Genomic DNA, 25,195 nt, shown 5'->3' with positions numbered 1-25,195 from the left:
GGGCACAAACAGAACCTTGTGTGCACCAGGACCCAGGAGAAAGGAGCAGTGACCCCACAAGAGACTGACCCAGACTTGCTCATGAGTGTCCAGGAGTCTCTGACAGAGGCGTCAGTTGGCGGTGGCCTGCTGCAGGGTTGGGGGCACTGAGTGTAGCAGTGCGTGCATGGGACGTTTTGAAGGAGGTTGCCATTATCTTCATTACCTCCACGATAGTTTGGCCCCAAGTAAATAACAGGGCCAAATAATAGTTCTTTCTATAAAGAAAGCTGAGTGCCGAAGAACTGATGCTTTTGAACTGTGGTGTTTGAGAAGACTATTGAGAGTCCCTTGAACTGCAAGGAGATCCAACCAGTCCATCCTAAAGGAAATCAGTCCTGAATATTCATTGGAAGGACTTGTGTTCAAGCTGAAATTCCAATACTTTGGCTACCTGATGTGAAGAGCTGACTCATTTGAAAAGACCCTGATGCTGGGAAAGATTGAAGGTGGGAGGAGAAGGGGATGACAGAGGATGAGATGGTTGGATGGCATCACTGACTCAATGGACATGAGTTTGAGTAAACTCTGGGAGTTGGTGATGGACAGGGAGGCCTGGCGTGCTGCAGTCCATGGGGTCGCAAAGAGTTGGACATGACTGAACAACTGAACTGAACTGAACTGAGGCTTCTCCAGGATGTCTCACATCCTACTACACTGGCTACTCACTGCTTGGCCTACCTGTAAGAGTACTGTGGATATGAAGAGAAGGAGAAGTTTGTGTATCTGAGCTTTTGCTTTCCCCACATTTTCTACTATAGCATCCCACAGTCCCTAACTGGTTATGCTAAATGCTTCACCTAGGGCCTCTTCTGTCTCATTCATGTGATGAAACTCACTGTCTTGGTGAATGAGGTGATGAGGAGTAGTAGAGGAAACAATTTTAGTCACATAACCAGATGGTATCTTTGAATTCTTGATTTACTGCTCATTAGATGCATGATCTTGGACATTTTACTTAATCTCTCTGAACTTTTAGTTCCCTCATTGATAAACTGGAGATAGTAATATCTATTTGGCAAGGCTGTTATGAAGTGTCAATGGAGTAATGAATGAAAAAATATCATTTACAGTTCCTATGGGTGGAAACCCCTTCTCAAAAATTCTCAACCTTAGTGTAGCTGGACAAAGAACCAGAATTCTAGATATGGATTTGCTAATACTTAGAAGTGATAGTTAAGTTCATGACAAGAATGAATCCCTGAGTGTGAGAAGCAGAAGGCTAAGAACTGATCACTGAGAGATGACTACTATAGTGATGGATTGGTATGAAACAGATTGGGACTGTGGCATTGTATCAAGGGAGAAGGGAGTTTCCACCCAAAAAGGATTTATAAAAGTTATCTTTTGAATGAAAGGAAAAAAGAAAGATTAAGAAACTAAGCAATGGTGTCAAATGCCTAAGAGAATTCAGGGAGGATGAGATATTCAGAAAGGTAATAACAAACAAGTGATTCCCTATCAACCTGGATCTATGCGTACAAAATATATTAGCCAATGAAATTAACTAAAGAGACCAACCTCAAATAACTTTTGTAATCATGATCTGTTTACATGCATGTATACTGCCCCCTCCCTTTGAGTTCCTAGGTGCCTCTACCTCTTTCCAAAGATTTCAGAACAATTCATTCAATGGGTTACTTGCCATAACCTACAGAACTGATATTTCCAGTGTGAACTGAGATATGACTTGTCACCAAAAGGAAGTGCAAAAATACTTGAGTACAACCAAAGAGTGATGAATATCTTGGTATATTTTTTACTTCCAGAGCTTATGTATTTGGTCCCAAAGTGGGAAGAAGGTGAATTATTCCTTATTGAGTCAAAAGTGTACATTATTGTTTTTGTTTCTCAGTTGTGTCCGACTCTGCAACCCCATGGATTGCAGCACGCCAGGCTTCCCTGTCCTTCACCATCTCCTGGAGCTTGCTCAAATTCATATTCATTGAGTCAGTGATGCCATCCAACCATCTCATCCTCTGTCATCCCCTTATCCTCCTGCCTTCTATCTTTACCAGTATCAGGGTCTTTTCAAATGAGTCAGCTCTTCACACCAAGTGGCCAAAGTATTGGAGTTTCAGCTTCAGCATCAGTCCTTCCAATGAATATTCAGGACTGATTTCCTTGAGGATGGACAGGTTGGATCTCCTTGCTGTCCAAGGGACTCTCCAGAGTCTTCTCCAACACCACAGTTCAAAAGCATCAGTTCTTTGGTTCTCAACTTTCTTTATAGTCCAACTCTCACATCCATACATGACTACTGGAAAAACCATAACTTTGACTATGCCACCTTTGTTGGCAAAGTAATGCCTCTGCTCTTTAATAAGCTGTCTAGGTTGGTCATAGCTTTTCTTCCAAAGAGCAAGCATCTTTTAATATCATGGCTGCAGTCACTAAATCCAGTGATTTTGGAGCCTAAGAAAATAAAGGCTATCACTGTTTCCATTGTTTCCCCATCTATTTGCCATGAAGTGATGGAACCAGATGTCATGATCTCAGTTTTTTGAATGTTGAGTTTTAAGCCAACTTTTTCACTCTCCTCTTTCACTTTCATCAAGAGGCTCTTCAGTTCCTCTTCACTTTCTGCCATAAGGGTAGTGTCATTTGCATATTTGAAGTTATTGATATTTCTGCTGACAGTCTTGATTCCAGCTTGTGCTTCATCCAGCCTGGCATTTCACATGGAAAAAGAAATGGCAACCCACTCCTGTATTCTTGCCTGGAGAATCCCATGGACAGAGGAGCCTGGCAGGCCATGGTCCATGGGGTCGCAGAGAGTCAGACACGACTGAAGCGACTAAGCACGCATGCACACACTCTGCATATAAGTTAAATAAGTGGGGTGACAATACAAAGCCTTGATGTACTCCTTTCTCAATTTGAAACCAGTCCGTTGTTCCTTGTCCGGTTCTAACTGTTGCTTCTTGCCTGCATACAGGTTTCTCAGGAGGCAGGTGAGGTGATCTGGTATTCCCATCTCTTGAAGAATTTTCCACAGTTTGTTGTGATCCACACAGTCAAAGGCTTTGGCATAGTCAATAAAGCAGAAGTAGATGTTTTTCTGGAATTCTCTTGCTTTTTCAATGATCCGATGGATGTTGGCAATTTGATCTCTGGTTCCTCTGCCTTTTCTAAATTCAGCTTGAACATCTGCAAGTTCTTGGTTCACATACTGTTGATGCTTAACTTGGAGAATTTTGAGGATTTCTTTGCTAGTATGTCAAATGAGTGCATTGTGCGGTAGTTTGAACATTCTTTGGCATTGCCTTTCTTTGGGATTGGAATGAAAACTGACCTTTTCCAGTCCTGTAGTCACTGCTGCCTTTTCCAAATTCGCTGGCATATTGAGTGCAGCAGTTTCACAGCATCATCTTTTAGGATTTGAAATAGCTCATCTAGAATTCCATCACCTCCACTAGCTTTGTTTATAGGGATGCTTCTTAAGGCCTGCTTGACTGAGCTCTCTGAGATGTCTGACTCTAGTTGAGTGATCATGGTTATCTGGGTCATGGGAACTCTCCAAGAGCAAGAAAATGAAATCCTACTTGGGGCTGACTGGTTATCACGGTTAATTTTGTACCACAGCTTGAGGCCCTGGTCATGCTCTTGGATCTACTGATGAGAAGGAGAAACCAGAGGTACTTAGAAAACTCAAGAGAAAAGTCAACTAATGACCTCTCAGGTGATATTGTGCTGCTGGCATCTGCTCAACGTGTACTTTTTACTGATATTTAGCTTATTGCTCATTGCAAGCCCCATTCCCTTTACTATACCAATAAGCTTTCACTTCCAATGTGAATTAAACATTTTTCTTACCCACTCTCACTTTTGCTGGATTCCTTTCCAGAAGACAGCCATTGCACTGGTTCTTTGAGGATTTAGGCTAGTTTGATTCTACAAGTTTTTGTTTTTATTCATTTATCTACTGCAGTTTCCCAAAGCACATGTTCTCGGATAGTAATAGGTGTTACAAAGTTTTTAAAAATTAATTAAGTTTTCATTGTGCTGGGTCTTCGTTGCTGTACATGGACGTTCTCTAATTGTAGTGCACAAGCTTCTCATTGTGGTGGCTTCTCTTGTTGTGGACCACAAGCTGTAGGGCTTGCGGGCTTTGGTAGTTGTGGCACGTGGGATTAGTAATTGCAGCTCATGGATTTCGTTGCCCTGTGGCAAGTGGAATTGTCCTGGACCAGGGATTGAACACATGTCCCCTGCACTGGCAGGCAGACTCTTAACCACTGGACCACCAGGGAAGTCCTGTAACTAAATTTTTAAGGGATTGGGTTTAAAAATGTTAAGCAGCTTTCTTTACTACAGGTTTTATCAGAGTCTTTAACATTATAATGCCCACTGTGGATTTCTAAGAAGCAGGGGCTCTAGATGCAGTATCTACCAAACTTATTGACCAAGGAAATTTTTCTTTCTTTCTTTCCCTGTGGTATATCTCAAGAACATACTATGTGAAGACACATTTTAGGAGACATTGCTCTCATAAGGGAACTCTAATATCTTGATCCCACTTGGTCAGAGAAAAGCAGTTATCTTATGTCTCCTACTCTCTTAGCTGTCTTGCTTTCCACTAAGAGCAAATACAGACCAAAAAAAGGAAAGTAGTTTTCTTTTTGCAGAAAATCTCATTACTTTCCAATGAAAAAAAAATCACTTCTTTTCCTAATAAAATGTTAAATGTTTTCCTGCAAATCTTTCCCTTTTCAGATACAGTGTATCAGTTAGGACTGCATTTGACTGCATGTAACAGAAACTCAACTGTGGTAGCTCAATAAAATAGGTGTTTTTTTTTTTAACCAAAAAAATCCAAGGTAGGCAGTTCAAGGGTGGGTGCATCTGCTCAAGGTGATCAGCATAGCTTCCTGCTTCACCCGCTTTGTAGTGTGTGTTTTTCATCCTTATGGTTGTAAAAATGGCCACTCAACTTCCAAGCACTGTATCCGTGTTCTATGCAGGAAGAAAGGTATAACAGCATAAGGCAAAAGTCTAAAGGATCTGGTAAACTAAACTGTTTTCCTTTATTAGAAAAGAAATAGCCCTTCTAGAACCCCACCCAGTTGACTTCTGCTTAAATTTCATTGGCCAGGGGTAGGTCATGTGACCACTTTGAGCTATGTGTATGGGAAGTTGGATTTATTGCTGCCCCAAACAAGGTTGGAGTTCTCTATGTGAGAAAGACTGGTGACAATGGGTATTGGGTAGGATATGAGCAGGGTCTGTTACATACTGCTTAGTTTATTTCTGATTTAAAAACTGACTTTCCCACACTGACCTTTTATAACACATTAAACTCCTTTCTGAAAGAACTCAGAGTTACAAAAGCAAGATTAACAGTATATAATGTTTTGTCATATGTATTATGGACTTAAGCAACTTTTTGGAAAAGCAAGAACCTAATGAATCTGAAACTCAACAATTTAAATTCCTCCAGTTGTCTTGTACTCATTGTATACATTCTGTTGTAACATTCTGTTGACATCATCACTTCTCTTTTATGTGCAAAGCTTTATACAGTCTGTGTGTGCGAATATTTGCTACATAAGAAGTCAACGTTAATAAGTATAAACTTCATTTGAATATTCATCCAGTAGACTAAGTTTCTTAAGGACAGAGTAAGTGTCTGACTTATTTATTCCCACTGCCTAGCAGTTAATGGACGATCAATAAATATTGCTGAATGATGTGAGTGAATGTGTGAATGTCTGAGATATCCAGAAGACATATCAGGGTTATCAATGAAGATCCAGCCTCAGAGTAGGCAAGGACTAACCTGCCAGGTGAAAAGATAGCAGAAAAATAGAACAGTCAGCAGTTGATTCAGAAGCAACTTGTTGTGGATTCTTAGAGAAAGTGAAAGCTTTTCCTCTAATAAGAGAAATAGACAAGGATCCTCACTCTCTCCAGTTGTATTAAATATAGTATTGGAAGTCTTTGTCAAAGCAATTAGACTAGAAAAAGAAATAAAAGGTATGCAAGTTGGGAAAAAAGTAAAACTGTCATTATTTGCAGATGATGATGCTATGTAAAGAAAATGCTGAAGACTTCATTAAAAAAAACTGTTAAAATTAATAAATGAATTCAGTAAAGTTGCAGGACAGAAAATAAGTACACAGAAATCTGTTGCATTTCTATATACTAATAATAAACTATCAGAAAGAGAATTTAAAGGAAAAAAATCCCATTTGCAGTTGCATCAAGAAGAATAAAATACTTAGGAATAATTTTAACCAGATCTGCATATCAAAAAATATGACATTAAAGAAGACACAAATAAATGTAACATTATTCCATGCTTATGGATTGGAAAAGTTAAATTGTTGAAATTTCCTTTCTATCCAAAGCAGTGTACAGATTAATGCAATCCTTAACAAAATTCCAATGGCATTTTTTTCCACAGAAATAGAATGAACAATCCCAAAATTTCTATGGAAACATTAAAACCTTGAATAACCAAAGCAACCTTGAGAAAGATGAACAAAACTGGAGTCATCATGCTCCCTGATTTCAAACTATATACAGAGCTATAATAAGACAGTATCATATTAGCATAAAAACAGATGCACAGATCAATGGAACAGCATAGAGAGCCCAGAAATAAACCTGTATATATGATCAATTAATTTATGACAAAGGAGTCAAGAATATACAGAGGGGAAAGGAGAGTTTCTTCAATAAATGGTGTTGGGATAATTGAACAGCCACATGCAAAAGAATGAAACTATACCACTATTTTATACCCTACACAAAAACTAACTCAAAATAGATTAAAGATTTGAGCATAAGACCTAAACTGTGAAACTCCTAAAAGAAAATAAATGTGGTAACCTCTTTGTCACAGGTGTTGGTGATGATTATTTTGAATTTGACATCAAAAGCAAAGACAACAAAAGCAAAAATAAACATGTAGGATCACATCAAACTAAAAAAGTTCTGCATAGCAAAGAAATCCATCAACAAAACAAAAAGGCAACCTACTGAATGGGAGAAAATATTTGCAAGTCATATATCTGATAGGGGGCTAATATCTTAAAATATATAAAGAACTCATACGACTCAATAGTAAAAAACCGAACAAACCAATTAAAAAACGGGCAGAAGATCTGAATATTTTCCCAAAGAAGACATTGAATGGTCAACAGGTACGTGAAAAGATGCTCTGTATCACTAATCATCAGAAATGCAAATAAAAACCACAGTGACATACCACCTCACACCCGTTAGAATGGGTGTTATCAAAACGACTAGAAATGACAAGTGTTGGTGAGGTTGTAGAAAAAAGAGAGCCCTTGGTGGGAATGTAAATTGGTGTAGCCACTATGGAAGGTAGTTTGGAGAGTTCTCAAGAAAATTAAAACTGCCATATTACCCAGTAATTCCACTTCTGGGTATTTATCTGAAGAAACAAAAAACACTAACTCAAAAAGATGTATGTCACCTTCATGTTCATAGCAGCATTATTTTGAATAGCCAAAATTTGGGAACAATTTAAGTGTTCATCAATGGATGATTGGATAAAGAAATTGTGAAATACACACAAAAAATGGAAGATTACTTAGCCATAAAAAAGAATGAAATCTTGCCTTTTGTGACAACATGGAAAGACCTTGAGGGCATTATGCTTAGGAAAATAAGTGAGACAGGGGAAGACAAATACTAATGATATTTCTTGTATGTGGAATCTATAAATGCATACATACACCCAAATTCATAGATACAGAGAACAGATTGGTGGTGGCCAGAGGTGGGATCAGGGTAGATGGGAGAAATGGAGGAATTGTTTTTATTTTGTTTTTTAGTTTAAATAAACAGAATTTTTTTTCATTTATTTTTATTAGTTGGAGGCTAGTTACTTTACAATATTGTAGTGGTTTTTGCCATACATTGACATGAATCAGCCATGGATGCATTTTTGAATTCAAATATGAGTGTTATTATGCTTGTACATGAAAAGAAAGTGTAATAACTTGTTTTGTTCATTAATACAGCTTAAGGCTGTATACTGAGAATTTTAAGAGTATATAGCAACACATATATCTATTCCTTCACAAGGAAACCAACAAAAGACAGATTTAAAAATATAGCAAAGGCTGAAAAGTTGAAAGACCATTTAGAGGGACTTTCCTGGTGGTCCAGTGGTTAAAACTTCACCTTCCAAGAGTGCCCGCGGTGTCCATGGAGAGAGGTTGAGATGGCCGACCTCCAGCCCTAGACACCAGGGCGGCAGGATGGCGAGGATGTCGGCTTCCTTAGTCCGGGCCACTGTCCGGGCTGTGAGCAAGAGGAAGCTGCAGCCCACCCGGGCCGCCCTCACCCTGACACCTTCAGTGGTAAACAAGATAAAACAACTTCTTAAAGATAAGCCTGAACATGTTGGTGTGAAAGTTGGTGTCCGAACCAGGGGTTGTAATGGCCTTTCCTACACTTTAGAATATACAAAGACAGAAGGAGACTCTGATGAAGAAGTTATTTAAGATGGAGTCAGAGTGTCCATCGAGAAGAAAGCACAGCTAACACTGTTAGGAACAGAAATGGACTATGTTGAAGACAAATTATCCAGTGAGTTTGTGTTCAGTAACCCAAACATCAAAGGAACATGTGGCTGTGGAGAAAACTTTAACATTTGACTCCTCAGGACTGCTCGGGCTGCAGGCCCCAGGAGAGCTGTGGAAGCTCTAGGGCTTATTGAAGAAACCATGTGACTATCACATGCTTAAGGTGTGTAATGTATGACTGCCTTCCAAGGAAAATAAAGTGATGCATTTGAAAAAAAAAAAAACAAAAAACTTCACCTTCCAGTGCAGGGGGTGTGGGTTAAATCCCTGGTCAAGGATCTAAGATCCCATATGCCTTGAGGCCAAAAAACATAAAACAGAAGCATTATTGTAACAAACTCAATAGAGTTTTTAAAAAAGACCATTTAGAAACTCTTACAGCTCAATAGCAGTAAAAAACAAATAATCTGATATTAAAATTCACAGAGGATTTGAATAGATATTTTTCCAGAAAAGACATCCAAATGGCCAACAGGTACATCAGAATATGCTCTACATCACTAATCATCAGGGAAATGCAAATCCAAACCAAAATGAGATATCATCTTACACCTGTCAGGATGATTATTATAAAAAAGACAAGAGATAACAAGTGTTGGTGAGAATGTAGAGAAAAGGAAACCCTTGTGCACTGTTGATGGAAATGTAAATTGGTACAGCCAGTGGAAAACAGTATGGAGGTTCTTAAAAAAAATTAAAAATATAACCCCAATATGATCCAGCAGTTGTATGTTTGGCTATATAGCTGAAGGAAATGAAAACACTATCTCGAAGAAATATCTGCACCATCATGTTCTTTGCAGTATTATTACCCACAATAGTCAAGACATGAGAACAATCTAATTATCCATCGTCAGATGAATAGATAAAGAAGATGTGATGCACACATACACAGACAAAATATTATTCAGCCATACAAAAGAGGAAATGGTTGCAAATACCTTGGGATTACAGTGTCAGAGGACATCGTAACCTATGTGAAATGCTTCTGCCAATTGAAATGTAATCCTGAGTAAAATACCTTCAATCTACCTACCTGAAAAGTATGCTTGTTAGCTCAGTGGTATGGACATAAGGAAAAGACATATTTGGGGACAGATGATTACCACACAAAAGTTTGTATTTGAATGTTTATACCAGCATTATTCATAATAGCGCCAAATTGAAAATAACCCAAAGTCCATCAGTTGGTGAAATGAAATGTTTATTCAATCATAAAAAGAATGAAGTACATGCTACAACATGGATGAACCTTGAAAACATCATGCTGAGAGAAAGAAGCCAGTCACAAAAGATCACATATTCTATGATTCCATTTATATAAAAAGTCCAGAATTGGCAAATCCCTAGAGACAGAAAGTAGATTAGTGGTTGGCAGGGGCTGGGGATGAGAGAATGGGAAGTGATTGCTAATGTGTACTGGGTTTCTCTTGGGGGGTTGCAGAAATATGTTCTAAAGTGAGATAGAGTATTTGCACAACTTTGAGTATACTAAATACAACTGAATTTTACACTTTAAATGGGTTAAATTGAGGGTATGTAAATATATCTTAATTTAAAAATGCATTAGCACAACAACAACCATAGTGGTGGTTACTCAGGCTGCCTGGCTAACATTTGAGTCCTTCAGTCCCTAGTGGGTTGGGCTTAGAGAGGAAATCTGGTAGGGGACGGGACAGGGGGCAGGGCAGGGGGCAGGCCTAAAATAGTGACTCAGTGAAGCAATTCAAGGAGGAAGACTGCAAAGGCTCTGTAGCAAGGAAGGAATTCCTAGTGCCCTTCCCTACAACACACAGCCCTCTGGCTTCTCCCTTTTTTTGGTTGGCAGCTAATGAATCTTTTCTCCCAGACTTGTGCTATTGGGCACACTGCCCCTTCAGTCACAGGAAAAGCAGCTTTTGGGTCTCTGGGCAGCCGTACTGGGTCTTGTGCTGATCAAACAGTTTGGTCAGGGCCTTCATATAGAGGGCGTGGTATTTGTCCACCATCTCCTGGCTTGGTTTTTCGATTTTGGGCAGAGGCAGAGGCTCCCCCACTGCCAAGAGAGATGGAAAAAGAGAAGGGTCAAGTGTTAGAATCTTTTCTTTTTTTAACCTCCTTCTCCTTCCCTGGGCCCAATCCTTTCATATCCCAAGTCAGCTCCCAACTTCTCCCCCTAGGCTGTTCTCTTCTTTGGTGGTGGGGGGTGTGGAGATTGGGAAGGCCTGAGGTTGAGGTTGAGGAAAAGCTGAGCTGGCCTAGGGGCTGAGAGCAGGACTCACCCACAGTGACGATAGGCAGCGGGTATGGCAGGAGCCCAATGGAGCCTTGGCGGAAGCCTCGTCCATAGAAGATGCAAAAGTAGAAACCAACCACCTGGCGGAAGTAGCTCTGGAACTTGTACATATAGCTGTCCTTATGGAACACCACCTGATCATACACCTCAGTTTCTCCAAAAGTGTAGGTGGGGACCAGATGAGCCCTGTAAGAAAACCCTGATTTATTTCGCAAACACACCCTGGAGTGGAGAACTCCCCAGGAAAGACTTTTGTTCCTGGCCAGGCTCCCATCTATTATAAAATCCCTGTGGTGTAAAACATTTCTTCTTGCACTGAATACGGCTCCTGTATTTAGTATCTCTTTTTCCTGAAATTTTCAAGGCCAATGAGAATACTCTCTCTGGGCCAGGATCACAAGGACAAGATATGGGGGCAGAAATCCACAGGAACCCACATTGCATAAAGAAAAAGCTTCCAGGAGGTGTCCTGAAGGGGAATATCTATTAGGATATTCTAATATCTAGTAGGATACACAGAGTAAAAGATGATGGTTTGGCACAGATGTGTATGTATATGTATGAGGTGCCTCTCGCCTGCAGGGACTGTGCATAAGGTGTTCTGTCCTAGGTCTTGAGATTAGAGCAGAGTAAAGTTGTTTCCCTCTCACAGGGCCATGGGAATCCACCCTGACAGAGCCCTATGTAGTAAAGCAGGCTCCTTATGTCTTCCTTGTGAGAGTAAGGGCAACAGTCTCTCTTACACAAATCTTTGTGAATTACTACCAGCGATCTCTTAGTGTTTTGGCATATGTTACCTTTTTTGGTTCCTCACAGCAGAGACAGTGGAAAAACACACCAAGGGGTTATTTTCTTTTTTCTACAGCTCCAGAAGCCCACGTTCAGGAAGGGGAGGGTCACATAGGTATTCAGTGAGTGGCAGGAGCTGGACTAGAACTTAGGTCTCTTTCCTCCCAGCTCAGAGCTCTCTCCACCACATTATGCTCCAGACTGACAAACAGGCCACTCAGACAAGGTCCTTAGAAGAAGTACTTCCCCTCTTCTGGGAAGCTGTTATAGGACAGTTGTCCCTGTGTCCAGTGAACTGGCATGCTGACATTATGGAGCCCCCACAGCTCTAGCCTTGGACTCCTACTCTTTTCGTGCATACTAAGTCGCTTCAGTTGTGTCCAACTCTGTGTGACCTATGGACCGTAGCCTGCCAGGCTCCTCTGTCCAAGGAATTTTACAGGTGAAAATACTGGAGTGGGTTGCCATTTCCTTCTCCAGGGGATCTTTCTGACCCAGGGATTGAACCAAGGTCCCTTATGTCTCCTGCATTAGCAGGCAGGTTCTTTACCACTAGCTACACCTGGGAAGTCCCTCCTGCTCTTTATGTCCTCTCTTTACCCTTGATGCAGGAGACTCGGGTTTGATCCCTGGGTCAGGAAGATCCCCTGAAGGAGAGCATGGCAACCCACTCCGGTATTCTTGCCTGGAGAATCCCATGAGCAGAGGAGCCTGTCAAGCTATAGTCCATAGGGTCCCAAAGAATTGGTCCCTGACTGAAGTGGGGCTTCATTGGTGGCTCAGCGGTAAAGAAACTGGCTGCAATACAGAAGACAATGGTTCGATCCCTGGGTCAGGAAGACCTCCTGGAGAAGGGAATAGCAACTTACTCCAGTATTCTCACCAGTAAAATTGCATGGACAGAGGAGCCTGGCGGGCCCCAGTCCATAGGGTCTTAAAGAGTGAGACACGACTAGAGAAACTTAGCATGCACAGCAGAGTGGCTAACGTTTATCTCTTACTGTGTGCCAGGCACATGGTAGGTGTTTTATATGGATAAACTCATTTAAACCCCACAATAATCCTATGAAACAGGTACAATTGTTAGTAGCCACATGATGAAGAGGAAAGCAGCAAGGCTCAGAATGGCTGAATAACCTGTCCCAGAATTCACAGTAAACCATGGGGCCGGAGTTTGAAATTAGGGCCCCTGACTCCAGACCCAACATGCATACTCACCATAATGTACTGCTTCTTGTATTTACTATTAACAGATATAGATATCAATGTTGCTAGAGATGATGTGGGCATCATCTGTGTCTTAGGTAAGCCCTAGCCAAGCCCTCTGATAATGAATCTGGATCTCTGGTTGGCTTTCTGGGAACTGGTCCAGCTAGCTCCAAAGGAGTGGATGACCTAAGTCTCTTTGAAATTCTACAGTCATCTCTTCCACTCACTAGTAAGTTTTATGAGGGTAAGACTCGTGTCTGATTCATCTTGGCATCGCCTACCAGGTCATGCTGCTCAGAGGCCACCCACCTCTGCCCAGGGAGGGACACCTACCCGTGCTGGAGTGCCATGCGCACAAAGCCCTTGCGTTTCTGGAGGATGAGTGTGGTGGTGTTGGGCACACTCTGCAGGGCCTCTCCCACTCCTCCAATTACAATGCCCACAAGGTTGCCAGTGCCATGGCTCAGCAGGTAGTCAATAGCTGGCTGACTCACAGAGCACACACCTGAGGAGAGCCAAGGAGCAGAGAGAGGAGCAAAAGGATCAAGAGAGGGGAGAATGGCTGAGGGGGAATACCCTCTGCTTGACTCATTGGCTTGTGTACCCTCCTTTCCCTTGGGACCCAGAAGGAGAATCAATGAACGGAACAAAGGGTATGGAGAAGAGAGGGCTAAGACAAGCAAATGCAGCACATTTCACTTTGAGGCAATATTTCCAGTTCACAGGAGGCACTGGGTCAAAACTATAGTAGGAAGGGGGAAAACCAGAAAGACTTTCTAAATCCCCAACTGTAATTCTACCCTTTTCTTTTCCTGGATTGCCACTAATAGCAACAGCTATTATTTATGGAGCACATACTATTTGGCAGGTGCTATCTTGGGTGTTTTACTTGTATTGTCTCATTTAATCATCACGCCACATCTGAGGTTAGACTATTATCATCAGCACCACTTTACAAATGAGGAAACTGAGACCAATGGAGGTTCAGTAGCTTGCCAAGACCACACAGTAAGCGGCACAGCCAGGATTCGACCCCAGGCAGTTTGCTCTACAACATATGCTTTTTAACTACTGTGCTATGATGGCAGGAGTCCGGGATGAGAGGGGGCTGAAAAGGAGGGGTGGGGCTTGAAAAGGTGTATTTCCAAATGGGGAGATGAACCAGAAACTCTAGTAAGTATTCTCAGAAGCACCTTTGGCCATGAGGTAGTCCCTAATAAAGGGGATCTTGAAGAACCAGGACAGCGTGGCCAGATGGGGAGTGATGCCTGGAAAGATCTTTGAGAAGCCTGTGGCCTCAGTGCAGAAGTTACAGAAGGCGCCGAAGGTCAAGATGCCGTGGGGGTGAACTCCCATGAGATAGTTGTGCTCAGGTGATAGATCTTTAGTCTTCAGGATCTGCAGCCACAGAGAGAAATGTCAAAGGTGACAAAATGAGATCACACAAGAAAGCAAGGGTGAAGATGCCTTAGAGGGTTCAGGGAACTCTCTAAAGCAGAACTTTTCAACAGAGAGGCCAGGAGTGGCTTTGAGGGGGTCAAGATATCTGACTCCTCACCCTCTGGGAGACCAGTAGGATCGGGGGTACCTACAACTGCTGGGCTCCTTGCCTGTGACTGGAAAGCAGTCTCTGCCCTTTAGGCATGGGATCATTTTCTGTGAGTGCTGTTATATGAAAAAGGTTGGCAAAAATCTTGGCAGTATCTCTTTTCTACTCCAAACAGTGCACAGAGGAGCAGCATAGCAGTACATTTCTAGAACCTCTTCCTGGTATTTTCTTCCCCAACTCCCTACCAGGGCTAGTTTACTGAGTTTTGAAAACCAGTTTAGATATCACTTTGTTTATGAAGCCTTTCCTTACACCTCATCTGAACTACTTGTGTACCTTGTACCAAACCATGAATATGTACTCATCTGTCCTCCCCATTGGATGTGAACATTTTTAATGGCAGAGGACTGCATCTGACTCACTTCTCTTTACCCCAAACTATGTGGTATAGAGTAGGTTTTCAATCAGTGTTTGTTAAACTGATCTGAACTGTACTTGTGTTTCTGCCTGCATCCTCCGGTAGGTCATGCCTACCAGGACATCCAAAGTATATTAGCAACGTAGCAAATGCCCAGTAGCAATGTTGGACCCTGAAGTCTGTCTAGCCTGCACTGAGACTTCTCTGAGATGCTCACGTTCCTTATGGACAGCCCTAGTCATTTAGCATCAATGCTTAGTATTTGGGGAACTGTGAGGGATGCTGGGGAAGAGACACTTACGGAAATGGGAAAATAGTCCCTGATGTGGGTCCAGGCACACCAGTTCCTTACCCAAGCCGATCGCCTGCCACCTGAGATAGAAATATCAGTAGGGGATGTGTCTGTGTGTGCCAAGCCCAGCCCTCCCACTCACCCAGCACTTCCAGAGCAGCCTGGAAGGACTATAGCTCTGCTAGGGAAGTGGCAAAGGAAGAGACCCCAGGATGGTCCTGGCTGGCCCAGCTCCTCTCCTGTGGCTCCGAGAACTTGTATGAGAGGTCTGTGGCATGGTAAGTGGAACTCCTCGGTTACAGGTTGAGATGGAACATTCTTAAATCCTGTTATTTCTAGGTCCATGAGTCTTACCTTGCTCTGGGGTCTTCCAGTCCAGGAGTAGCCAGGCAAAGTAAAGGGCTGGTAGTGGCCACCAGGATGTAAACAGTAGGTAAATGGCCAATGGCTGCAAGATCCAAACTGATGAGGGAACTGATCAGACCAAATTTGTGCTGCCAGCAGAACTTGATCATGTCCAGCCCTATTAAGAGCCCTCCAAACTCTCCAAGCCCCTGGTCCTGGCCTTCTGCACAATCCAGCTCCTGCCTGTCCATCAGCCACATCCACCTGTCCTTTCCCTCTTTCATCTACCGTACACACCAGCCCTATTTCTTTGCTTACCTCTCATCTCTCTGTCCACCTGCCTGCTCACCATCCCCCTACTCCTGCTCCCTGCCTGCTACCAGCTTTTCACCCACTGCTTCCATTAATACACTGTCTTTCCCCTCATCTCCTGTTTCCCTCCCTATTCCTCACCCGTGAATGCTTGTTAAACCACTAGCTCACCCTCCCTTGCCCATATAGTATCGACATCTCTCCATACTCCCTGCATACAGCATCTGCAGCCCTCTATTATTGCCCATTCACCATTCCTTCCATTATCTGGCTCCCCTTCCACCCCAACCATGCTACTACCGCTCCCCTCCCAGAATCCAATGGTTCAAACACAGGTTATACTACTCTGTCTTTAATGCTAATGTTTCTGCCTGACTCCCCATGCTACCTTAAGATTACAGATGTATCATCTTATTCCATGGGCCTCATTTTTCCTCTCCAGATAGTGAGGGTTAGGAAGGGGCTGAACTTAGCTAGATCTGCTCAGAAGTATCATGACTCTGTTCTACCTCCCCCCACTCCTCCTGTCTTTACTGCCTCCGAGGTTCTATCTTTTCCTTCTCAGGGCACTCAGGGAGCTCAAGACTCCTTGACCAGAGATGAGACTTCCCATGAGCATAAAAATTGCCCCAGATCTGGCCCTGGCCTCTGATTATGGCTTCTTGCCATGCTCTCTTGGATCAGTACTCACATATGCCAAGGTAGCTCAGGGGCCAGTGCAGAAGTACCAGACTCTGGAAATGCTTAGGCTGCTGAAAGCAAGGCATTGTGCTCAGGAGCCTGAAGGAAGTGAAGATCCCAGAACGGTGTTCCAACCAAAGGTGCCACTAGCCTCTGGAAGCTCGCTCAGTAGCGAACACATGATTATGAGGATTTTCACCTGCCCTGTCCGTTCTTTGTCCTGCCCCATACCTACCACCCACTGAAGTGGGCAGGCCCTGGAGTATAAGGACAGTCTTAACAGATCTGAGCTCTGGCCCCTGCCCATTTGCCCTTTGACTCTCTTTCCTGGGATTATTAGGACATCAGGGCAGAGAAAAGGTGAGGAGTGCTGTTATCCAGTCCTAGTGACCCAGAGGTCCAGAGAAGGGAAACACCCCTCACATCACAGGTTACTCTGAAATTGTAGGAGTTGTGACCTCAGAGAGATGGCTAGTGGGAAGGGAGCACTGCGAGTTTGTGGAGTTGGGGAGCACCTAGAGCTAGGTGTCTGTTGAAGCTGTTACCCTAAGACAGCCTGGTTTGGGGATGTCCCTCTTTTACAATTTTCTACTATAAAGATTTCCACATACACACAAAACTAGAGAATGCAAGAAATTTTCATCTTTGTATTTATGTTTCATGTTCATCTTCAACAACTATTAACATTTTGTCATACTTGTTTCATCTATCGCCCCACTTTTTTTCTTGGAGTATTTTAAAGTAACTCTAAGACATCATTTCACCCCTAAATTTCACTATGCATCTACAAAAATTTGGATGTTTTCTTCTATAAGAAATACCATTATCACCATTAGCAAAATTAATACTCCTCTATTAATATCTATTATCCAGCCCATATTCAAATGTCTTTTTACAGATAGTTAATTTGAATCAGGATCTAAACAAGGTCCACTGATTATATTTGGATGTTATGTCTCTCTCTTTAAATTTTCATTGTAAAAAAAAATCCCAGATACAGATACCCAGATGTCTTAGAATAGCTTTTAAAATACTCCAAGAAAAAAATGAGATAGATTAAACAAGTATGACAAAATGTTAATAGTTGTTGAAGATGACCATGAAACATGAACACAAAGATGAAAATTTCTTGCATTCTAAAACAAATGTATGGCTTAATGAATTATTATAAGACAAATACCTTGCAACCACCATTAGGTCAAAAAAGAGATGTTTTTCACCCACCCCAGAAGCCACTCACATGCCCCATTACAATCACAACCCTCTTCCTCCTCCCAAAGTAACCATTATCTTTGCCATTTAGAAAAACCTTTCCCTTGCCTTTCCATGGTTTTATTACCCAAACACACTTCCCTAATTACCATAGTTTAGTCCTGTCCATTACAAAAATTATTATGTGCCTTAGGTTCTCTCTTTTTAAAACTTTTTATTTGGGAATAATTTTAGATTGATAGAAGAGTTGCAAAGTTCTCTATGCCCTTTACCCATCTTCCTCTTATGTTACCATCTTATGTATAGTTATCAGAGCTAGGAAACCAATACTAGAACATTATTGTTAACTCCAAACTTTATTCGAATTGCACTAGTTTTTTCTACTAATGTCCATTTCTGTTTCAGGGTGTCATCAGGTTCCACGTTGTATTTAGTCATCATGTCTCTCTAGTCTTCTCCAATCTATGATGGTTTCTTGGTCTTTCCTTGTCTTTTACGACTTTGGCATTTTGTAAGAGTTTAAGTCTGTTTTAGTTTCCAGTTTCCCCGTCCATCCATTTCTTTTCCTGACCATTTTGACCTAGAGAATCTCCCACAGTCTAGACTCTGCTTGCTGTGTGTCTGTATTTCCCCCAGATTGGCAGCTGGATTCAAACACTGGATCAGACTCAGGTTTGAGCCCTTCAGCAAGATCTTCATTTATTTTTAATACAGAACAATCCTACTTCCTATTTTCCTTTACCCCCTGCCATTGACCTGTCAAAGACTATTTCCCTTGGAGTAAGCCAGTCTTCCAGACCTCAGAATCAGCTCCCAGGAGCAGGAGTGAGGGTGTAAAGCCTAGTGCTTAAGTTATCACCACATACAGGCCAAAGTGAGGGGGACAGCAAAGCCCTCATTCTTCTTTCTGATTTTCATCTCTTGCCTTGTTATAATTTCATGCCCGCTGAAACAAATTGAATTGTTGGTGTTTTGTTTTCATTTGATTCTAACTCCTAGGGTTGGTATGCTTCTAAAGGAGTAGGGACCATATCTTATTTTTTAGTGCATCTGCCCATAATGTCTGGAAAGTCCTAGGCCCTCAGTATTAAATGAACAGTGAATGAGTATCTTAGTTTGAGGTCTGTGATTTCTTATGGGTAATGAGATCATAGGAATCCTATGGAGGAGTGTGTCCTGGGTTATGAGTTGGGGGGGCAAAAGGTTATATAGAAATAGAGGACAAGGGACACATTGCAAAATAAGAATGAGAGGAAGGAAGGCAAGTGCTGACCTTTGAGTCAGTTTGGCAAAAGACAGAGTTCTGCATACTTTGCCTTCTCTGCACCTGGAAGGCTGTTCCCACTTCAGTTCTTCCTGCTAATTGAACATCAACCTTGCCCTGGAGCAAGCTTGAGCATTCAGGTATTGCAGCATCTCCTGCAATCCTTGTTGACATCCCTGTACCTGGGGTTGAGGACTAGTCCCTGGCAACATAGGGGAGATTAGTATTCTGTCTTTCCAGAACAGAATTTTCTAGGCCAACATCAACTCCCTGTCCATGCCCTTTCATCCTTGTGAATTGTCTTCTTCAGGACTTTTCCTGGATTAACTTTTAATAATTTGTGCATTTTTAGTTTTTCCCTTTTATCCTCCTGCCAAAAGGAGGTAAGTTGTTGAGAAGACACTCAAGCTACAGAGAGTGTATGTGTACATATATTTTTCCTTTTAGTAGCAGATCATATCCTTTATTTTCCTATTTTAATGTTTACAATATCATGGACTTCCACATAATAATAGTTGTATTTTTAACATCCATTGATTGAGATAGATAGATAGATAGATAGATAGATAGATAGATAGATAGATAGATAGATAAAACAAATGACAACACTATGGCTATACATCATGACAGTATACATCAGGACATTTTAAAAAAATATGTGTAAGCATATTTTTAATTCATTCTGGACAGTGCTTGGGCCATATAGGAATTTCCAGAACCCTTATAATAATAAGTTAGTCCCCCCACCCTCACCTACCCACAGTGGTTTGCTGCTTACAGGTTAGAAACAATGGTTTATTTGCTTTTTTTCAAAATGGAAATTGATTTATTATTTTCCCTGATTATAAAAATAATCCATGTAATTACTAAAAATTTCACACTATACAAAAAAATATAAGGGAAACAAAAGTCACCCATGGCCTCACAATCCAGAAATAACCACTGTACACTGTTCTTATCCTGGTATCTCTCTTTCTTGACTTTTTCCTGTATGAATATAGAGATAAATATTGTGTCACTGTGAAGAGTTTAGGCTCTTGAGTCCAACATATCCAGGTCTGTATCTCAGCTCTGCCACTTAAGGGAACTATGACCAGTTACTTAACTGCTTAGTGCCTCAGTTTCCTCCTCTGTAAAAGGTGAGTGTAATACCTACTGATACCGTCAATTTGTCAGGAGGGTAAGTAATTAATGTAAATCATTTTCTTCAGTTCCTTGTTTATTTATATGGTCATATTTAAAGCTCAATAAATGTTAGTTATTATGTATAATTTCTTAATCAAAACAGAATCATATTCTCTGTACTGTTTTTTTTAAATTAATTTATTTTTGGTTGTGGTGGGTCTTTGTTGCTGTGTGTGGGCTTTCTCTAGTTGCAGGCAGTGAGGGAAACTGTTGCAGTGCTTGGGCTTCTCATTGCAGTGGCTTCTCGTTGCAGAGCACAGGCTGTAGGTGCTAGGTCTTCAATAGTTGCAGCTCCTGGACCCTGGAGCATAGGCTCAGAATTTGTGGCACATAGGCTTAGTTGTTCTACAGCCTGTGGAATCTTCCTTCTGCAATGGCAAGCAGATTCTTATCCACTGCTCCACCAGAGAAGACCCTCTGTACTGTGTTTAATCTGCTTTTTCACCTACAGTATATTATGGACATTTTTCATGTCTGTTTTCTTCTATAATATCATCATTTCATTGTATGGCTATGCCATGATTTGTTTAACCAATACCCTATTATTGAGGAAGCAGTCATTTTTAGATATGCCTCTTTTACTAATCTGGCCAGACTTCTAGGTCTTTTAATGGTAGGTGAAAAGTCACTGGTCAGAAACACTCACTTACCCACAGCCCTTTCAGTGGGCACTGCTCAGTTTCCTGTCTCCCAGCAGTTTTTAGGATTTACTGGTGCAAAAAGTGGGCCACTTCCTCAAGCCTCAGTTAAGCTGGGTAAGGTCCAAGGACCAGGTAGTGTGGTCAGCAGAATCAGCCTCTCTCTCTCCAAAGAGACAACTAGGTCTGAAGAAAGGGCTTGACCCTCTTCTCCAAACAGCTCAGGAAACAGGTTTCTTGAAGGTTCCCAATGTACTAGACCTAGAAGGGCTGCTGATTAGTTTCACTTCCGCTCAAACTCAGGAATGTTTAAACACAAGCCAAGTCCAGGGCTAAGGTGAAACATGAAAAAATGGATCTTGAAGGCTGTGGATCACTGAGATCAGCCTAAACTTAGGAAAAATAAGGGAAAGAAATCTGCTCTGTCAACACGTTGTTTTCTTTACTTTCATATTGTTTTCTTTTTGAGAAAAAAAAAATCTAGTCTCACCTGAACTGAGGAGAGTGATTGCAATTTCCCTAGGCTGGGGACTTTCTTGGTATATAGGTAGTCCTGACCACTAAGAATTGTATCAGAGAAAATGGAGTAATGGACAAAAGAAGTTAGAAAACCTGGGAATGTGAGAACTGACTGTTGGTAAATATATCAATCCTTTCTTTTCTACCCCCACCCTTTTTTAAACATGACCTCACAGAATTGTACTAATTAAAATTCTTGGTTGATTAGACATTCTCATTGTTTATGGAAGTCCCCCTTCCCTAATTATCCACTTACCTATGTATGTATGTATCTACCTACCCATCTTTGCAGTAGGAATTGCCCTCTTGAGCACTACACACGAGAAATACTATCTTGCCCCTGGGTCACAATTTAGCAACTAATTATCTGCTCTTGCCCTTCACTTCCTTCTCAGATGTCCAAAGGTATTTTCGTCTTTTTTAGTTTATTTTATTGAAGTATAGTTGATTTACAGTGTTTTGCCAATTTCTGCTATGCAGTAAAGTGAGTCAGTCATTCATATATATTTTTCCATATTCCTTTCCATTATGGTTTATCACAGGATATTGTTCCTGTGATAGTTAGTTCCTGTGCTACACAGTAGGAGCTTCTTGTTTATCCATTCTATATATTGAAAATATCTTCTTGATACTACAGCTTTGATAATAGAGCTCCTCTTTTTCATATCTTCAGTTCCTGGCCTGATAAGGTTTCATGATAGCAGCATCAAATCCTTAGGTGAGTTCTCTCACAATAGGAAGTGGACAGTAAATAGCCAAAACAGGTCATGGGGAAAGATGGACAGGCATCAATATCCCCCAAAGCTAATCCTGATCCTACGGAGAGCTGGATATCAGAAACAAGTTGAAGTGTTAAGATCTGGAAAGTCAGCAAGGTGTGGAGGTCAAAGCAAGAATAAACCAAAAGACAAGTCCATTCGATAAGTTGACACAGCCAGTAGAAACCACCCAGGTCGATGGCTAGGTCAGAGATGAGTGGAGGTCAGAAGTTGAAATGATCTCCGTCTTTCTTTTCATGTGATAAGAACAATCAGACTGCAGCCTTGTGCTTTCCCTACCTGCTTTGGCATTCAGTGCCACCAGTCAGCCTCAGTTTATTCCCTAAGTGACCCTGCCTGCCTCTGGCTCTCTGCCTAGTCCTTTCTAAGCCTATTTGCTTGCTAAACAATTGGATGCATTCATGCTGTGTGGTGTGTGCAGAAATAGGCAAGCTGGGGGTGGTAGGAATCAAGGGTTTGTTTAGTGCAGTGTGAGCGCTGCGGGAGTGAAAACCAGAGTTTGCAAAGAAAGAACCTGTCATATCACCAAATATGGCTGGGCAGATGCTAACTGGGAAGCTGCTTCAGTTTTCCCGGTGCCACTAGACTCTATGGGGCTAAAAACTGATCAGTCTGAAGAAGAACAGTTTATTGGCTACAGACTCTCTGATGCCTAAGTACCTTCAAGGGATTTTAACTCACAAGTCAAGGCACAGGTTACAGCCAATTATCTCATACTTTATATCCCTGATACAGTTGTTTACCTCATGGGCCCCTTGATGTTGCTGGAAGATTTTCCTTTCCCATCCTTTTCACCTTTGATGCCAGAGAGTCATATAGACTCATTGATGTCTTCCTCTTATCTTCTAGGAGAAACTAGCTGGCTTGGCTAGACTTTTTCAAGGCCCCACCTTTATCTCAAAAGGTGTGGTGCACTTGCTGAAATTTCTGTAACTGCTGGGAGGAGGGTGAAGAGGGCTTCCCTCCACAAACATATATTTGGTATTTCTCTCTGACTTGACTGTTTCCACTCAACCACTAAGACTTTGAGTTTCATCTTTGTTGACATATGTAGCTCTGCTTTTTTGTATTCCATTCTATGAATATGGATGGATGTACTGTGATTTATTTATCCATGGTCTTATTTGATGGACATTTGGTTTGTTTCCAGCTTATTTTTGCTATCATGAACCTTGTTTCTAGGACATTCTTATCCATATGTTGTAGTGCTCATGTGTAAAAGTTTCTCTAGGGCATATGCATAGGAGTGGAACTGCTGAATCATAGGTTCTGGGCAGATTCTGTTTTACTAGGACATGCAAGATTGTTTCCCAAAGTGATTACATCATATGCTTTCAGCAGGGTGTGGGTTCACGTTGCTCCATATCCTAACACTTGGCTTTAACTTTAAAGTTTTTGCCAATTTAGTGTCAAATGCTACCTTTTGCAGTTTGAATTTGTATTTCCCTATTTACTAAAGAGGTTGAGCATTGGTTCTTATACTTATGGGTTATATTTCTTCTGGAAACTCCTTGCTTACATCTTTTACTCATTTTCCTAATAGTTATCTTTTACTTATTGATATGTAGGATCTCTTGACAAATTAGTATTGACAAATACTGATCCTTTGTCAGTTAGGTACTGTGAATGTCCATATAGCCTCTGGAACCAGATTATGTTCAACTCCCAGCTCCTCTCTTCAATAACTATGTCATCTCCAGCAGTTAATCTCTCTGTGCCTCAGTTTCCTTAACCTCTTTGATCTACATTTTTCTCATCTGTGGAGTACTTAACTCATAGACTTGTCATAGTGAAAGTGAAAGTGAAGTCGCTCAGTTGTGTCCGACTCTTTGCGACCCCATAGACTGTAGCCTACCAGGCTCCTCCCTCCATGGGATTCTCCAGGCAAGAGTACTGGAGTGGGTTGCCATTTCCTTCTCCAAGACCTGTCATAGACACACATATATATGTGTGTGTGCCAATTAAAGGAGTTAATATATATAAAGTACTTAGGATGGTACCTGGGCCTTTTGCTCAACATATTATGCATTTCAATAGAATGCTCCTTAAAGGCAGGAATTTTGTTTTGACTTGTCTACTAATTTATCCTAAGGACCATTACTGTCCTGTTAATAGGTGCTCAATAATATTTGTTGAATGGATGATCTTTATCCTTGTTTGTAGACTGTCTTTTCTCTTTTTGTAGAGATTTTTAAAAGTTCTTAATTTTAATGTGAATGTATCAATCCTTTCTTTTAAGGTTTGCATGTTTGTGTGTTTGTTTTAATAAAAATTTCCCCGAGATTGTGAAGAATTTTTTCTATACTTTATTCCAAAATTTGAAAACTTTGCTGTTTTAAAAATTTTTTTATAACTTTGGGAAAAAGACAGAGATGCAAAAATAGTAGGTTTAGTTAGTTACAGAAGACATTAAAATCACCACGAAAGTTGATTTGAGTGCTTTTCAGTCTATAAATGAGATTGAGCTAAGCTTCTTAGCTCCTTTTCAAACTCATTCCTCCATGTTCTTTGCCTCAGGGCTGACCATTCCATCCTAGGCCTTCCCTCCTCATCTCTTTTTTTTTTTTAAGAAATTAATTTTTACTGGAGTATTCCTTCCTGCAAAATTCCATGGACAGAGGAGCCTGGCAGGCTACAGTCCATGGGGTCACAGAGTCAGACATGAATAAGTATGCACACATACACACATGCTTATAGCTGCTTTACAATGTTGTGTTAGATTCTGCTATACAGCAAAGTAAATCAGCCACATGTATACATATATCCCCCCTCTTTTTTGGATTTCCTTCACATTTAGGTCACCAGAGAGCACTGACCTTCCTCACCTCTTTTGCCTCATGTTTTCTCTAAAAATTTTTAAGGTCAGTTACTAGTATAAGGGCTTAAGTAAATCTATTTTACTTATCTCATTCATTCATTCATTCATTCAACAAATATTTATTATGTGCCAACTATTGTATGCAGTGTTCTAAGTACTGGGATTTCAGCAGTAAACTAAACAAGGTCCTTGTCCTCATGATACTTATATTCTAGGGAGGGATAACAACAACAGAGAAATATATAATGCCAAATGGTGATATACTCTGTGAAGTAAAATAAATCAGAATAAGGGGGATGGGAGAGGGATG

General features: G+C 41.2%; 1 protein-coding gene and 1 pseudogene across 1 annotated transcript; one reads left to right on the top strand and one right to left on the bottom strand.

Annotated features, from left to right (window-relative positions):
- The first annotated feature begins 8,208 nt into the window (after nucleotides 1–8,208).
- LOC136153974 (iron-sulfur cluster assembly 1 homolog, mitochondrial pseudogene) lies at nucleotides 8,209–8,818 on the top strand (annotated as a pseudogene).
- A 1,662-nt stretch (nucleotides 8,819–10,480) lies between these two features.
- Nucleotides 10,481–16,556, bottom strand: AWAT1 (acyl-CoA wax alcohol acyltransferase 1). Its single transcript, XM_065916600.1, has 7 exons — nucleotides 16,481–16,556; nucleotides 15,487–15,594; nucleotides 15,142–15,212; nucleotides 14,067–14,271; nucleotides 13,207–13,378; nucleotides 10,862–11,061; nucleotides 10,481–10,635 (listed from the first exon to the last, which is right to left on the bottom strand). The coding sequence occupies exons 1-7, from the start codon at nucleotides 16,554–16,556 to the stop codon at nucleotides 10,481–10,483; spliced, it is 987 nt and encodes a 328-aa protein (XP_065772672.1).
- Between the last annotated feature and the right edge of the window lie 8,639 nt (nucleotides 16,557–25,195).

Source organism: Muntiacus reevesi, chromosome X (assembly GCF_963930625.1).
Source record: "Muntiacus reevesi chromosome X, mMunRee1.1, whole genome shotgun sequence".
Taxonomy (NCBI): Eukaryota; Metazoa; Chordata; class Mammalia; order Artiodactyla; family Cervidae; genus Muntiacus; species Muntiacus reevesi.
Note: the sequence above shows the minus strand (reverse complement) of the source record. Positions and strands in the feature narration are given on the sequence as shown.